Below are 14,143 nucleotides of genomic sequence, written 5' to 3'. Positions count from 1 at the left end.
GAGCATGCACTTAGCGCCATGGCCCCGTGACTGTCAGCTTTTTAAGAAGCACCGGGGCCCTTGGCCCCCATGGGTCCCCCACATCCCTCCCTCTGTGTCCCTGCTCCCCAGAGCAAAGGCTGCTGCAGGGGAGACACCTCAGCTGCCTTCCCAGCAGACAGAGAGTCTTTGTGCCCAGGAAGCTGGTTGCCATGGAAACCCCCAATTTCCTTTCCAGTGGGGACTGGCTACAGGGGCTTCTCCCTTCTCAGGAGTATCACAGAGCAGGTCTCATCAAGCCACCCATTGTTTCCTAAGGACCTGCCTCAAGCCTTATCGAGGGCTGGGATCCCCTTTCAGGAGCAGTGCCCCAGCAGGAAGTGTGGGGGTGTGGTGATCTCCCACCCTCCCCAGCAGAACCCAGGCAGCAGCTGGAGCAGGACTGAGCACCTGCTCACCCCCAGCCCCCGGCCCACTCCTCAGGCCACTGTCACACACTGCCCTCCATGGCCTGCCCCTGGCCCAACACAACTGCACCCTCTCCTCCCAGCCCTGTAAAGTGCCCTTTCTCTGCTGTGGTGGCCTGTGGTCCTCAGGCTGGACTGAGCTGGGTGCGGGGATGCCACGCTTCTGGGTTCAGCCTAGGAGCTCCCCTTCTCTGCCTTGCTCATCTTCTCTAGCTTGCTTACCCTGCTAAAGGAGAACCAGTCACATTGGCTCCTCCCTCTTCTGGGGACAGGGAGAGGGTGTATGTGGACACTAGCATAGATGGAAGGGAAGATTGGCTCCCAAATATGCCAACCTGACCTCCATTCCATTGCCAGCTTCCTGCCACAGGGGAGGAGGAGGAGCCAGGCTTGCCTGACCTGCAAGAGGCAGTGCTCTCTGGGATGGCACCCTGGATGGGATGGGAAGGATGAGCGGCCCCAGGGTGGGAGGGGTGCTGGCTGCTCTGGAGAAGGGTTAAATCAGGGAGGGTGGACTTCGCACCCCTGCCACCCTCCTCCAAGCCTGTGGAATCCTTTAATCAAGTTGGGTGCTGAAATTTCAGCTCTGAAATGCCGCCTTTGTGCTGGCATCCAGGCAGCCGCCCCAGAGTGCGGGGGTCACTTTCTCGGCCCCATTTCTCTAAATGGTCTCTTTGTTCCCTGCTGGGCCGCTCAGTATCAGATGTGATTAAAGGGAGATGGGATTTGGGAGGGGGGGGGTTAACCCTTAGGGGATAGGGTGTAAGGAAACGGGAGGAAGGGGTGTCTGCTCTCACCTCCCCCTTCCTGTTCTGCTCCTCTTTGGGGAGCCCCTTATTCAGCTAGCTGGGCCTGGGTTTGACCTCTCTTAAATGTAAAGTCACCCACCACCACTACCGGGTCTGTATTTCCTTACTTTGGGCATAGGCTCCGCAGTCTTCCAGAAACACCTGCTCCCCCTCTTTGCAAGTGGAGCTAATACAGCACCAAGGCCCAAGCTCACCCAGAACCTGTTGTCTAAGGGAAGCATGTAGCCACGTCTTCTGGCTTCCCCAGGGTCATTTGTCCTCTCCTGGTGCCATTTCTCCACACCCAGTCCTATAAGGTGCAGGGTTCTGGAGGTGGTGGATTCAGCTGGATACCACCTGTTCCTCTGCCCTGCCAACTCCATGTGCACAGTGGCCCAGAGAGCAGGAGCTATGAAAAGACCGGAAGTGGACAGGTGTCCTGCCTTTCAATAGGGGAAAGTGAGTGGTGAACGTTAGGGGCATATAAGGTTAGCACTGACCCATCCATACTGGAATTCTGGAATAGGTTATTACATGTTTGACAGCACTGAGATGATAAAGTGGAGGTCTAGCACGGTTCCTAAGAGTATTCAATATTGACAAATTGGTTTTTTTTTTTTCCCCTAATGGTTTCTGGTTTTGTAGGTCTAGGGAATGCCCCAGATCACAGATCTTGGTTTTAGTGAGGCACTGGGCAGTCTCCCGACAGCTGTGACAGATGGAGAAGTGGGTATTTGGTGGTGATGTAATGAGGTAGTTTCTGAACTGATTAGACAGCCTGTGTCTAGGAGTACAGAGAAGAGAACTGATGGGGGGAGATACTTAGGGATGTACACAGGGCCCTGTCTTGGTTTTGACCTTTATTAGTGACTTAATGAGGAGATTCACATTTGCAGATACACATTTTGGAGGACAGCTAGGTTCCAAGATATAATACAGGTAGGTGGATCACATCCAACAAGACGATCTGTTAGTGATCAGAATAAAATCCTGCCTTTATAACAAAAGAAAACACCGTAAGTGGCTTATATACAGTTAGGGTGGTCAGACTTCGAAGCAGACATTGAAAGAGCAGGACTTTCAGTCACCAAGCTTCGTGGAGCCAGCAGCTTTGGGCAAGTGGTCCAGAAAGGTTCCTTGATGCAGCTTCCAGATGGAGGGGTCCCGCCATCCCAGGGGGACTGAGTTAGCTCCCTGTGTCCACCCTGCCCTGGCCTTGACCAGGAAGTAGGGCGCTGGAGACCACAGATGGAAGGGAAGAGCTCAGACTGCAGCAGATTTAAAGCTCCATACTGGAACCGGAAGTAGTCTGCAAGCCCAGTGCAGGTGGAGGAGAAGATGTTCCACAGTGTAAGCTTTGGAGTCAATGCTGGGTTTCAGCCTCTGGGCCAGCGCTTCTGAGATCCAACCTCCCAGAGCTTCGGTTGGAAAATTGAAATAAGGATGGAATGTATCCCTTAAAGTCCTGAATGACATAAAACACGGAGCACTGGGCTCCTTGACCTAGTAGCACGTACTACGTGATAGCCCTTCTGGTTACCATGAGGACTTCCACCCATCTGAGCTGCCTGTCAGTACAGCAGGGGTGAGGAGGTTGCCTGTCCCTGGGTTATGTGCCTGTGAGGTGGGCTGGTTCACATCCCTGGTTTTGACCTGGACAGGCTGTGCTGGGAAAGCTCAGCTAGGCCCTGGCATGGGCCAGGGTGTGTATATCATGTGTGTGCGCATGTGTGTGCACTCTGGGGGAGGAGGCAGGTGGGTGTGGCAACAGGCAGCCCATCTGTACATCACACATAGTTTTTTTGGTACAGGGGATTGAACTCCAGACCTTATGCTTTCGAGGCAAGCAGTGGAACCACTGAGCTAAATCCCCAGCCCACTTTTCGGTTTTTTTGAGATAGGGTCTCACTGTGTAGCTCAGGCTGACCTCAAATTCAGTGATCCTCCTGCCTCAGCCTCCCGAGTGCTGGGATTGCAGGCCTATGCCACCATGCTCGGTTCATCACACATGTTTAAGGGCCCAGGCCTGACTGCCAACGGGAGTCACCCCAACTACCCCTTTCTAACACCTGTCCCTTGAATTCTTTGCAAATTCCACCTTACTGGGTGAATGGAGGGCCCCACACCCTCTTCCTAGCTACTTCCGGAAACCCCCTGAGGAAGCACAGGGCAGGGACAAGAGACCAAGAGACAGGCCAGGCCCATCACACAGGTAACTGGAACCTTTAATTTTATTACTTGGAATGCTTAATGCAGAGTTAATAGGGGCTGGCTGGAGCCACTAGGAGAGGGGAGGAGTGAGGGGACTACTGAGATAAATAAGGGGGGACAGTAATGCGTTACATGCGGACGGTGGGGCCACAGGAGAACAGGAGAGTGGGGGCAGATAACAGCTACATACTTTATTCAGATACTGGGAGGCAAAGGGCGGAAGGCAAGGGCAGAATGTACACATTGGGATCTTAGTGTCTTCAGCTGCTGCCCACAACCCGGGCGCTGGGCCCCAAGTCTCCTGGAACTGAGGACCTGGGCCTGCGCAGCTCAGAGCTCGAGCTCTGGAGCCAGGGAGGTGGCACTGGCAGAGTGGAGTGAGGAAAGGGCGCTGGCCAGGAGCCCCAGCAGAAAGGCTCCATAGTCTGTCTCTGAATCCTTTCCTGGAGCCCCGGCCTCCTCAGCTGGGGTGGCCTGAAGGTCTAGGAGGCGGGGACAGGGCTGCCTGGGGGCTCACCTCGATTAGACAGTGAGGTTATTGGCGCAGAACTGGACGTGGGGGCCTGTGTGCCAGTTTCTTCCTGCATTCAGGAGGGGAGGGGACCTTGAAGGGCTGAGAACTCCCCCTAGCCCCTCCCACGGGGCTGCTCAGAGCTGTCCCCAGCCCCTGGGCGACACAGCCAGCTCCAGGCTCTGATGCAAGTCCCTGGGTGGCATAGCTCTTAGGCTCCAGGCCCCACCAGACCCTCCCTCTCCATGAGAGGGGCAACAGGAGTGGCAAGGCCTCCGATGCCCACCCATGCCCAGACGCTGCCTTCTCCCCCAGGGGGTGAGTGGGTCCCTCCTAGGTTCTGGGATAGAGAGTCATCTCTAGGGGAGGGGCAGCTGTCACCCGCCTTCTCCTCCACTCAGCTGTCAGCCAGGGCTGGGGCTCTGGAGCTCGGACGGGGCAGTGGGTCATCAGGGCAGGGAGCTGGCGGAAAGCTGCCCCTCTGCTGTCAGCCTCTGCAGGCTCCTCCCCCGCCACTACCACGGTCAGGCCGAGATGGGAGAGGAACAGGACACACAGGCTGGGGGTGGGGCTGGCCGAGACAGAGCTCCCTTCAGGGCCGGGACAGCGTCGTATATACTGGCTGCTCCCAGTGTGTGGGGCTGTGGGACTGGGGCCCTGAGGGGCTGGGGTCAGAGATAGCCGTGTAGAGGGGCCGCTGAGAGGGCCCCATGTAGGAAAAGGCCGAGTAGAGGCCAGAGGCCTGGCCCGAGTGGCCGTAATAGGGTCCTGAGGGCTGATGGTCAGAGTAGTCAAACTGGGGGCGGGAGATGGAGGGGAAGGCGGAGCCATAGTGTGGCAGGCTGAGGGAGGTGTAGGCGATCTGCGAGGTGGACGGCTGGTCAGTGTAGTGCGGGGGCCCCTGGGGGCCTGTGGTCTCTGTCTTCACCTGGGCCTTGGCATCCACGCCAGGTGGCGAGACTGTGGGCAGAGCCACGCCTGGTGGCTTGGAGATCCAGGCGGAGTGTCCACTGGCCACAGCCAGGGCGCTGCCCAGCCCATAGCCGGCTGCCGAATAGCTCCCCACGTGGCCCGGGTGCCCGTTGGGTGGCAGGTATTGGTCCAACTCGGCCACATCAAAGGTCTCCATGTTGGACATGACCTCGTGGCTGATCTCACCGATGTCCATGTTGCTGAAGTCGATGTGAGGCTTCCCGCCCTCCCCCAGGGAGCGCCCATCCCGCTTGGAGTCTGCCTTGCCCGCCTGCAGCTCTGTCTTTGGGGTGGTTGGAGGGGTGGGTGGGCCATGGCTCTGGCCTGGGTGGAGGGAGACAGAGAAGAGCAAGGAGGAGACCGTCAGGCGGTGAGGACCAGGAAGCTAAGGTCTGAACCCTGCTGACCTCAGAAGGTTTACATGTTTTGTCAGCAAGTTGGTAGTTTTTTCTTTTCTATCATCTATCTTTTATGATTGGTATTTGTTTATCTATTGGCTTCAGGCTTGTCTCCTGTTGATGACATTCTCAGATCTTGGAGATGGGTCCTGCCTCCCACCTCCTGTCAGCTCCCAGCGCCCCATCCTTCCTGTTCCCGCTGTCCTGCAGCTGCTGACCTTGGGCTGGTGTGGCCCTCGGCTCTGTCTGCTTTTCAGGGAACTCTCCATCTCTGCTCTGCCTGCTGAGCCTCCTCTGCCCTCGGGATTCTGGACTGTTGGTCTCACTGTGCCTGCTCCCTGCCCAGGGTCCCCAGATGATGCCATGTCCCCTCCAACCCTGCTCTCCGCCCCATCCTGCCCGGTGCCCACCCTGCCCAGCTCCATCACACTGGCCTGTGCTGCCCTGCTGGCCCTTGAGTTGTTCAGGAGGGCACTGAGATCCCCTGTCCTTTCGTTCCTTTTCTTATCTACACAGTCACACAGCTGATTTACCCAGGGGGCACTGCTTCGTGCCAAGCACTGGCCCAGGTGCGGCAGATATAGACAAATATGTTGCAGCTCTGTCCCCAAAAGCTCATAGCTGGGAGAGATCAGAGACCCACCCATGCCTAGAGTGGGACACGAAAAGGACTTGGGAGACCAGAGGAGGTGGCTTTCTCCTGCCCTGGCACAGTGGGGGAAGTCTCACTGAGGAAGAGTCTGGCAGGGGACCTTGAAAGAGGAGAAAAAAATTCATGCCCACAGTTTCACTCCTGGTGGTGGTGGTTCTGTACATGTCCAGGGCCCTAGGTGTGTGTGCGTGCGTGTGTGTGTGTGTGTGTGTGTGTGTGTGTCCCTCCAGCTTTGAAGCTGGGAAGAACAGCTGTGCAGGGGGATGGCGGGCGGGAGTGGGCATCCCACAAGAGAGACTGGTTCATAGTCCTGCAGTCCAGGAGTCCTGCAGGGCAGGCCGTGCCTCCTCCATCAGACCAGAGGCAGTGCTAAGTCCTGCATTGGCTTTTTTTAAAAAAAATTTGAGACAGCATCTCACTAAGTTGTTAAGATGCCTAGGCTCGGCTTGAACTTTTGATCTTCCTGCCTCAGCCTCCCAGAGTGCTAGGAACACAGGCATGGACCACCACTCCCAACTTCTCTTAAGCAATTTCCTTGTCAGTAAGACAGAGGAGAGACCAAGAAGCACAGACACTGCCTCCTGGAAGCCTTCCTTGACCGAAGCTGACAGTCAGCTGTTTTTGGCAATCTAACTGGGTAAACAGGTGGATGGCTCCTCCCTAGAGGACGCCACCTCCAGCTAAGGCTTCTCCTGTACTTGTTTCTTCCTAAACATAATCCACTTCCTCTCATCCCTGCTCCTCCCTGCAGACTGTGGGCTCCTTTCGGAGGTGCCCCCTGTGACTCACAGTAGAACCCACTGTGCCCCTGACAAAGTAGAACCCAGTGTGTCTTCTGATGGCAGTGCCTCAAGTACTTCTGGTGCACCAGCCCCGAGCACGGCATTTTCTGTGCATCAGGGATGTAAGCATGGTGGGTATAGGCCAAGCAGAGGCCCCAGAGCCTAACTGCCTGGGCTGCATGGCAGATTCCTCTTCCATTTCCTCTCCCTTAAGGAACAGTGAGTGACCTGCACACATCTGAGTCCGAAGCCTGGCAGGTGGGCACCCGCCACACTGCTCAGGGGTGACTGGAGGATGAAAGGAGTCAGTGCCTATGAGGCCATGGGCACAGTGCCTGGCACACAGTAAGTGCTCAACTAATGTCAGCTCTGATTATAGTTAGTGAGCATTTAGCAAGATATCCCGTGTCTGCCCGTCTGTGACACACACTCAGCGTCACAGGCATGGGCCCCATCAGAGCAGGAGGTGGGCAAGGCAATGGTTTCCTCTCCTCCATCTGACCTGCCATTTCTCAAAGTCAGCCTGCCCCCTCTTCCTCATAACTGCTGCAGCCACTTAGCCCATAGCCTCCATGGCTTCCTGATCTGGCTCTCTTTGCCCCGCATCAGTGCCCTCTCTATCAGCCATGGTTCATGCCATCTTGCTCGGCCATCTCCCCCGCACCAGAGTCCCCACTGAGCTCCCTCTCTGTCCCCACATCCCAGCTGGGGCAATGGCAGGGCCTGGAAAGCCCCTCCCAGAGTCAGTCGAGGGCCGCTGGGGGCATCCGGATCCCAGCCCTGCAGCCCCTCCGCGCCACTGCCCAGCCTCCGCCCCCCAGCTCTGCCTTCCACACCCCGGCGGCTCCCAGCCAGCACTCACCTGAGGGGTGCTCGGGATTCCCGTCCGACATGGGGGAGCCCTCTTCCGGGTGCCGGTGGTCCAGGTGGGCGCTCTTGTAGTGGGCCTGGATGGCAGCACCCCCTCCTGGCTCGCCCTCTCCACCTGGGCACTCAGCCTCCCCCTGGGTTGCCTTTCCATTCTTCCGCCGCCTGGGTTGGTACTTGTAGTCTGGATGGTCCTTCTTGTGCTGCATGCGGAGTCGCTCAGCCTCCTCAATGAAGGGGCGCTTGTCACTCTCATTCAGCAGCCTGGGTGGGTGGTGGGAAGGACAGCAGAGCCGGCGTGAGTCCCAGAGCTCCCCACTGGGCTCCCTCTCAGTGTCAGCCCTGCAAGCCAGGAGGCCCAAGAGGACCCCAGACAGACAGAGGGCCAGTGGGGGCTGTGTCCTGTGCTTATGGACTGGAAGATGCGTACCCCAGAGGGCTGGGATCTGCCCCCCAAATTGCTCAGGGGCCAGAGAGTGAGAGAGTCAGGCCCCTGCGATGGGTTTAAAAGTAGGCACAGAAGTTACAAGGGGCAGATATGAGTTCAAGGAAAGGAAAAACGTTCTCCTTACCAAAGCTGTCTGCAAGTGGAACTAGCTGCCTCGTTAGGGGGTGAGCTCCCTGGGGCTGGAGGTGTGCAAGCAGAGAAGCAGCTGCTGGGGAATGAGCCCGGTCTCTGCTACTTACTAGCTGTGTGTGTGACCGTGAGCAAGTTACTTCTCTGAGTCTGAGTTTCTTCACCTACAAAATGAGGATGATAATGTCTACTTCACTGGAGTATGGGGCCCCCTGAGAAACAGGTGCTGTTCTAGTGCTGTTGGGGTGGGGGTGTTGGACAGGAAGACCTAGGAGTGACCCCTGAGTCCAGGGTACTGATTTTGTGAGCTCCAGTGCAGTGGGACTGAGAGGGGCTGGGTGTGAGTCCACTCATCATGGAGCCACTGTCTCCTGTATTCTGTCCAGGGAGTGACAAAGGGCAGAGGAAGCTCGAGTCTCTTCCCAGCCCTGGGACAGTCCCTGAGCTCAGCCCATGGAGGGAGGGTGGTGGCCCTGTTCCCTAGACCTCAGCCTCAGGTGAGGGTCAGAGAGGGAAGTGGGGGAAGGGGGCCCCTGGCAGAGGGCTTGAGGGAAGGGATAGATTGCTCCCAGACGTGGGCACAGAGAGCCCAGCAGTGCCGTGTGGCAGCAGCCCAGTCTACTGTGTGTGTGGGGCTCTCTCCAGCTGCCCCACCCCTGTGCCCAGCGGCCCTCTCCCCCGGGCAGCAGGGGGAGCCCCTCTCCCAGACCGGACCAGGAGGGGGTGGTCATACCAGGCACCTCCTCACCGGCCCAGCATTCCTCTGCAGCTTAGCCTCCCTGCCTGCCCGCCACCTTCACCCAGCTTTCTCCAAGGGGCCATCCAGCTGAGCAACGTGCCATGAAGGACAGTGTCCACCTACAGTGCCTACGATGGAGACCCGAAGCAGGATGGGGAGTCAGGGGCGAGGATGGAGGCACCCGTCCTGGGGAAAACCACACGGCACTCAGAGTGGCTCCTCCAGTGCAGCCCCCATGGCGGAGTGGATGGCAACCCTAGCTGGCTTTCTGACCCCGACCCTTCCCAGGGCTCCCTGCCCAGCTGGAAAGCAGCAACCAGCATGAAAGCGGCAGGGTATGTGTATGTGTGTGCGTGCATCTGTGTGTGTGTGTGTGTGTGCACGCACGTGTGTGTAGGGGGCTGTATAGGCCAGAGAGGAGAGCTTCTAACACTGTTGCATCCCCAGCTAGTTCTCAGCAGTGCTGTCACCCTGACAGGAACCTAACCCAGGGCCCAGAGCCACCCCAACTCTGGCACCCGACCAGCTGCAGCTGCAACCCCACGTCCATCCCAACCCCAGCTTTGTTCACTCTCTTCTCTCCTCTCCTCACCCCATCCACCCATTCCAACGTCACAGCTAACCCCGACTCCCACCAGTACCCCCTGGCATTGCCCCCCAACTCCCACCATGGGACCCCAGGGCAATTCTCATTTGCCCTCTTCCTGCTCCGTTTCAGAAAGAGGGGAGGGGAGTGATTCTCCACCCAAACTGGAAACCCCAACTGGAGGCTCCCAGAGGGACATGGCTGCTGCCACACATGTCTTCCCGTCAGGCCAATGGCATGCGATGACTATCTGTGGATGGGGTCTAGGGGCCTAAGTGTGGGCAGGCAGGCTGGCTGAGCCTCACCACATGGGGAGGGCTCCAGCCTGTGACCTCTTCCCAGTTTCTCGGTGCTGATGGTGCTTTCCAGGCAGTTGGGTGGGCCCCACTGCTCCTGGGATCGGCATCCAACGCTCCTCCCAGGTGGCACTGGAGGTCAGGGTGCCTGGCGGTGCTCTCACAGCCACTTAGGCCTTGTGCTGCAGGGCTCTGGCCTGCATGTGGCACTTCCCAGCTGCCAGCCTGACTGTCTCTGTGCAGTTTTAGAACCAAGCCACCCACTTTCCTGGTGGCCCAGGGTCAGGATCTTGGGAGGAGGTTTCGGGAGAAGCCCCTGGAGTGATTGACTAGTCTAGCCCACATCCCAGAATCTCTTAAGACCCCCACCTGGGCCCAGGTAGCCTCCACTTGTTGGCATGGCCTTGGGTCCTTGCCACTGTCCTGTCACTCCAACCCTGGGGCTGCGTCCTCAGCCAGCAGGGCCTGCTCTGCTGACTGCCCTGGGCAGGTAGAGCCCTTTGGGCAATCCTGAGTGGTGGCAGGGCAAGTCCTCCCAAACTGGCCCCAAATCCATGGTTCCAGGGTGGGGGAACTGGGACAGGGACAACAGAAGGGCCCGTCCTAAACCTCAGCAGTGGGGAGTACAGAATGGGGGTCCAACCTTGCTTCATCTCTCTGATCACAGTCCCTAGGGCCTGGAGCTTCTGCTTGTTCTGTCTCCCTCCCAGTTTTCTGGTTCTTGTTCTTTGTCCCATGGGCTCAAAGACATTGGCCTGGGGGGGGGGCCCTCCTCACCTCTCCCCCATCTGGATGGACCCTGGGCAAAGCAGCTGGCTGCCACCTCTGCTCCTGGACAGATCTGGGCTCTCTGGGCCCACACAAGACAGGCAGCTGGAGCCCAGGTGAGAGGGCTGCAGAGGGGCACCAGGCCTTCACAAGCACATGGCAAGGGCCGACAGGGGGGTGGATGCACATCTCTTGGCCTCTTGGGGACCCTCCTGCTCCTTCCAGCCTTTGGCTTCTAGACCTCATTGCCACTGCGCTGGGCCAGCGAAGGAGGGGCAAGAGGGGGCAAGTTCCTGGGATGGACCCCAGATTCCCTCAAACCCAGCTGTGCCACACTTCTGCCACTTCTTCTATGCCCCCACCCTCACCATCTCCCGGCCATACCTTACAGTGAGGAGTGACCCACGACTGCCACCAGTGACCAGTGGGGAAGACCTCTGACTATGAGGTGGGAGACCTGGCTCTGGTTCTGGCTCTGCCAACTGCTATGTGACCTTTGCCGTGCCTTTCTGGGCCAGTCTAGAGGGGATCAAGTGACCTCTGCAGGCTGGCATCTGCTGGAACCCAGGTTCTCTTAGGAGCTGCCCTGGGACTTTTGGGGTGGGGGTGCCCTGTCCACACCTCCCTGGGGGTGAGCCTCAGCCCAAGTCAGCATTGAGAGTTCCTCCCTGAGGGGCTGTTTCCCCAGAACCCTGGGACTCTAGACCCTGGGTAGGAAAGGGACCAAAGCGTCCTGGTGTGCTGCTCAACCCCAGCTCCAGGGCTGGGGGAAGAGGTTGCTCAACACTGGGTGGGGCCTGCGAGGGAAGATGGCGCCCAACTGGGAGAGGGAGGGAAGGCGTGGAAACCAGCTTGGAGGTTCTGGGACAGGGTGGCAGGGGAGGCCTCTTCCTGTGTGTCCCCTCTGCTGGGATTGAAGAAGCCCTCAGTCCAGGGAGGGTGGGGTGGAGAAGGCTGGCAAGATAGCTGGGGCAGAGGAGACACTGCAGGGGCAGGGCGGGCAGTTCTCCCTTCAGTCCCAAGATCCCTCTGGGTTCCTTGTCTTCCTTGACCCTCCCTTCAGTTCTCCATCTGTCTGCCTCCGTTTCCCAGCATCTCCAGCCAGGCCTTGAGTTCTTTCTGGAGCGTCTCCGCCATATCGCCCTGGCCCCTGGCGCTGGTGGGGCGGGCACCCTTAGTGAGTGCCAATGTGGCACAGTCAGTAGGCCCCAGGCACGAAGCCTCCCCATCCCTCCTTGGCGCTCAGGCCTTGGCCCCAAGACCCGCCGCCGACAGCAGAATTCCAGCCGCGAGGGGGCGCCTTCCTGCTTGTGCCCAGGTTGGGGAGACCCGGCTGGTGGAGGGCTGAGTTCCGGGATGCACACCCAGGCAACCCCAAGAGGCTACTTATGGCAGATGGGGGGGGGGCGCGGTCCCCAACCTGTTCTTCCCAGGGGTCTTCCCAGCCAGCCCTGCCCCGGGGTCAGGAGGCTAGAGCACCCCAGGCTAGCCCGCACCCCCGCAGTCTGGCCAGAGCTGGGGCCGCGCGGGCTGCTCACCTCCAGAGCTTGCCCAGCGTCTTGCTGAGCTCGGCGTTGTGCAGGTGCGGGTACTGGTCCGCCAGCTTCCTGCGCGCCGCCTGCGCCCACACCATGAAGGCGTTCATGGGCCGCTTCACGTGCGGCTTGCTCTTGCTGGCGCCGTTGACGCGCACGGGCATGGGCACCAGCGTCCAGTCGTAGCCGCTGAGAACCTGGCTGACGGCCTCGCGGATGCACACCGGGAACTTGTCGTCGTCCGCCTCGCCGTCCTGCTGCTCCTTCTTGACCTTGCCCAGCTCGCCGGGGCCCGGGCTGGCCCGCAGGCCCGAGCCTCCGCCGCCGCCGCCGCCCCCGCCGCCGTCGGGCCCCAGCGAGGGCGCGCTCCCCGGGGACAGGCAGCGGGGCTCCTCGGAGCCCACGGGGCTCAGCTCCACCTCCGACAGGTCCTGCTCTTCGGCCATGTCGCCCCCGGCCGCCGCCTCGGCCGCCTCCCCCGGGCCCGCCGCCGGGGTCCTCGCAAAGAGCCCAGCGCCCACCTGGACGGGAGGGAAGGAGGGCGCGATGGGCTTTCTTGCGCGCGGCCCGAGGTGGCGGCCTCCCTGCTCGCGCTGCACCGCTCCGCTCCGCCCGCCCTGGGCCCTCGCACATGCCAGACCCCGGGTGGGCGCGTCCCGCCTCCCTCCGCGTCCTCCTACCCCAGTCCCAACCGTCTCTGGGTGTAGGTGGGATTTTTTTTTTTTTTTTTTAAATAAACCTCCTTTTGGGTGGAGGTTTGTTGATGGAAAGGAAGAAAAACGGACCCTTTATTCTGCTCTAATCCGGGCCCCTGGAATTTCCCACCTTTTCTCTCACCTCTCCTTCCTCCCTCCACCCACCCTGATGGAGTCTAGGGGAGCCGGGTGGGGGCCGCGTGCGTGGCGTGCGTGGCGCGGGGTGGCAGCCTCTCCCACCTTAAGTGGGGGGCCCAGGCCTGGCCGCACTCACCTCCTCCGACCTCTCCTCCAGCCTGGGGCTCGTCCTTAGGAAGTGGAAAACCGTGTCCCAAGGTGTGCGGTCCAGCTCGGGGCTGGGGGGTGACGCTGCTGGGCTGGGAGGGAGGGGCTGGGGGGCCCTGAGCCTCAGGCCACGGCCTCCTTGGGACGGAGCCTGAATCCTAGCCACCAACCACCGTGGCCGGACAGCCTGAGACTGACTGAGCAACGGAGCGGCTGCGGAGGGCTGGGGAAGGAAGGAGGGGGAGGGGGAGGGAGAGAGAGGGAGGGAAGGGCAGAAGGTGGAGCCTCCAGTGCTCGCCTTCATCCCCAACACACAGGGCTCCTCCACCCCGCCCAGGCCCCCCCAGTCTCCCATACCGCCGCCCAGGCCTATATCCCCGGCCTGGCCTGGGTTTGGGCGGGAGGACGTAGGAGTAGGAGTAGGGTGATTAGGCCAGGGAAGGAATAGACCTGAGTGGCAGGGGTGGGACCTGTTGCTTGGAGGAAAATCAGGGACCCCCAACCTCTGCCCCAGGTGATGAGAGAGGCAGCTGGCCAAGGACTGGACCGAGAAGGTGGGTGAGAGTCCCATGACCCGTGAGGACGGCAGGCCTATGTTGCTTCGTTTAAGAAATCGCCTACTGTGAGCCAGGCACTGTTACTGGCCTGTCTCTGTCCCCACACCCCCTGCCTCAGCCACCCGGAGCTATACCGCAGGAGCAGGCGCTCAGGTCCCCACCTGTTGAGGCAGGGTCAGTTGCACACCCCTGCCCAGTGTGGGTGGCTCAGCTCAACCCACAGCCCCCGCTCTCCAGACACCCAGTGTCAGGAAGCCGAGGTGGGACAGGTTGGGGCCCTGCAGGTCTCAGAGGCCGTCCTGGTCCTGCTTCCTGGGACCCCCTGGGCTCACCTGTTGGAAGAAGGGAGTCCCCCACTCCCGGCTCTAGAAGGGCTGGCAGCTGCACTGGGTCGGGCTTCCTTCCTCCTCTCCCTCCTCTCCTCCCCTTCCCTGCCCTTCCTGCCCATCAGCCCACAGCTCCTTCTCTTCTCCCCTTT

The 14,143-nt window shown here is 59.9% G+C and overlaps 1 protein-coding gene across 1 annotated transcript; it reads right to left on the bottom strand.

The window, feature by feature from the left end:
* Positions 1-3,447: 3,447 nt before the first annotated feature.
* Positions 3,448-14,118, bottom strand: Sox10 (SRY-box transcription factor 10). Its single transcript, XM_004845626.4, has 5 exons — positions 13,998-14,118; positions 13,098-13,331; positions 12,132-12,649; positions 7,623-7,891; positions 3,448-5,252 (listed from the first exon to the last, which is right to left on the bottom strand). The coding sequence occupies exons 3-5, from the start codon at positions 12,572-12,574 to the stop codon at positions 4,549-4,551; spliced, it is 1,416 nt and encodes a 471-aa protein (XP_004845683.2). The 5' UTR covers positions 12,575-12,649; positions 13,098-13,331; positions 13,998-14,118; the 3' UTR covers positions 3,448-4,548.
* Positions 14,119-14,143: the final 25 nt, after the last annotated feature.

Source organism: Heterocephalus glaber, unplaced genomic scaffold (assembly GCF_053883595.1).
Source record: "Heterocephalus glaber isolate CG9 unplaced genomic scaffold, H.glaber_assembly_v1.0 deba00001444, whole genome shotgun sequence".
Classification (NCBI taxonomy): Eukaryota; Metazoa; Chordata; class Mammalia; order Rodentia; family Bathyergidae; genus Heterocephalus; species Heterocephalus glaber.
The sequence above is the reverse complement of the archived record's forward strand: the minus strand, read 5'-3'. Positions and strand labels throughout refer to the sequence as shown.

Excerpts from the sequence above, each read along its gene's own strand:
- Sox10 (XM_004845626.4), bottom strand. The coding sequence starts at position 12,574 with ATGGCCGAAGAGCAGGACCTGTCGGAGGTGGAGCTGAGCCCCGTGGGC. Across the intron at positions 7,892-12,131 it reads ACGCTGGGCAAGCTCTGGAG|GCTGCTGAATGAGAGTGACA; the intron begins GTGAGCAGCCCG and ends CCACCCACCCAG. Across the intron at positions 5,253-7,622 it reads GAATCCCGAGCACCCCTCAG|GCCAGAGCCATGGCCCACCC; the intron begins GTGAGTGCTGGC and ends CCCTCCACCCAG.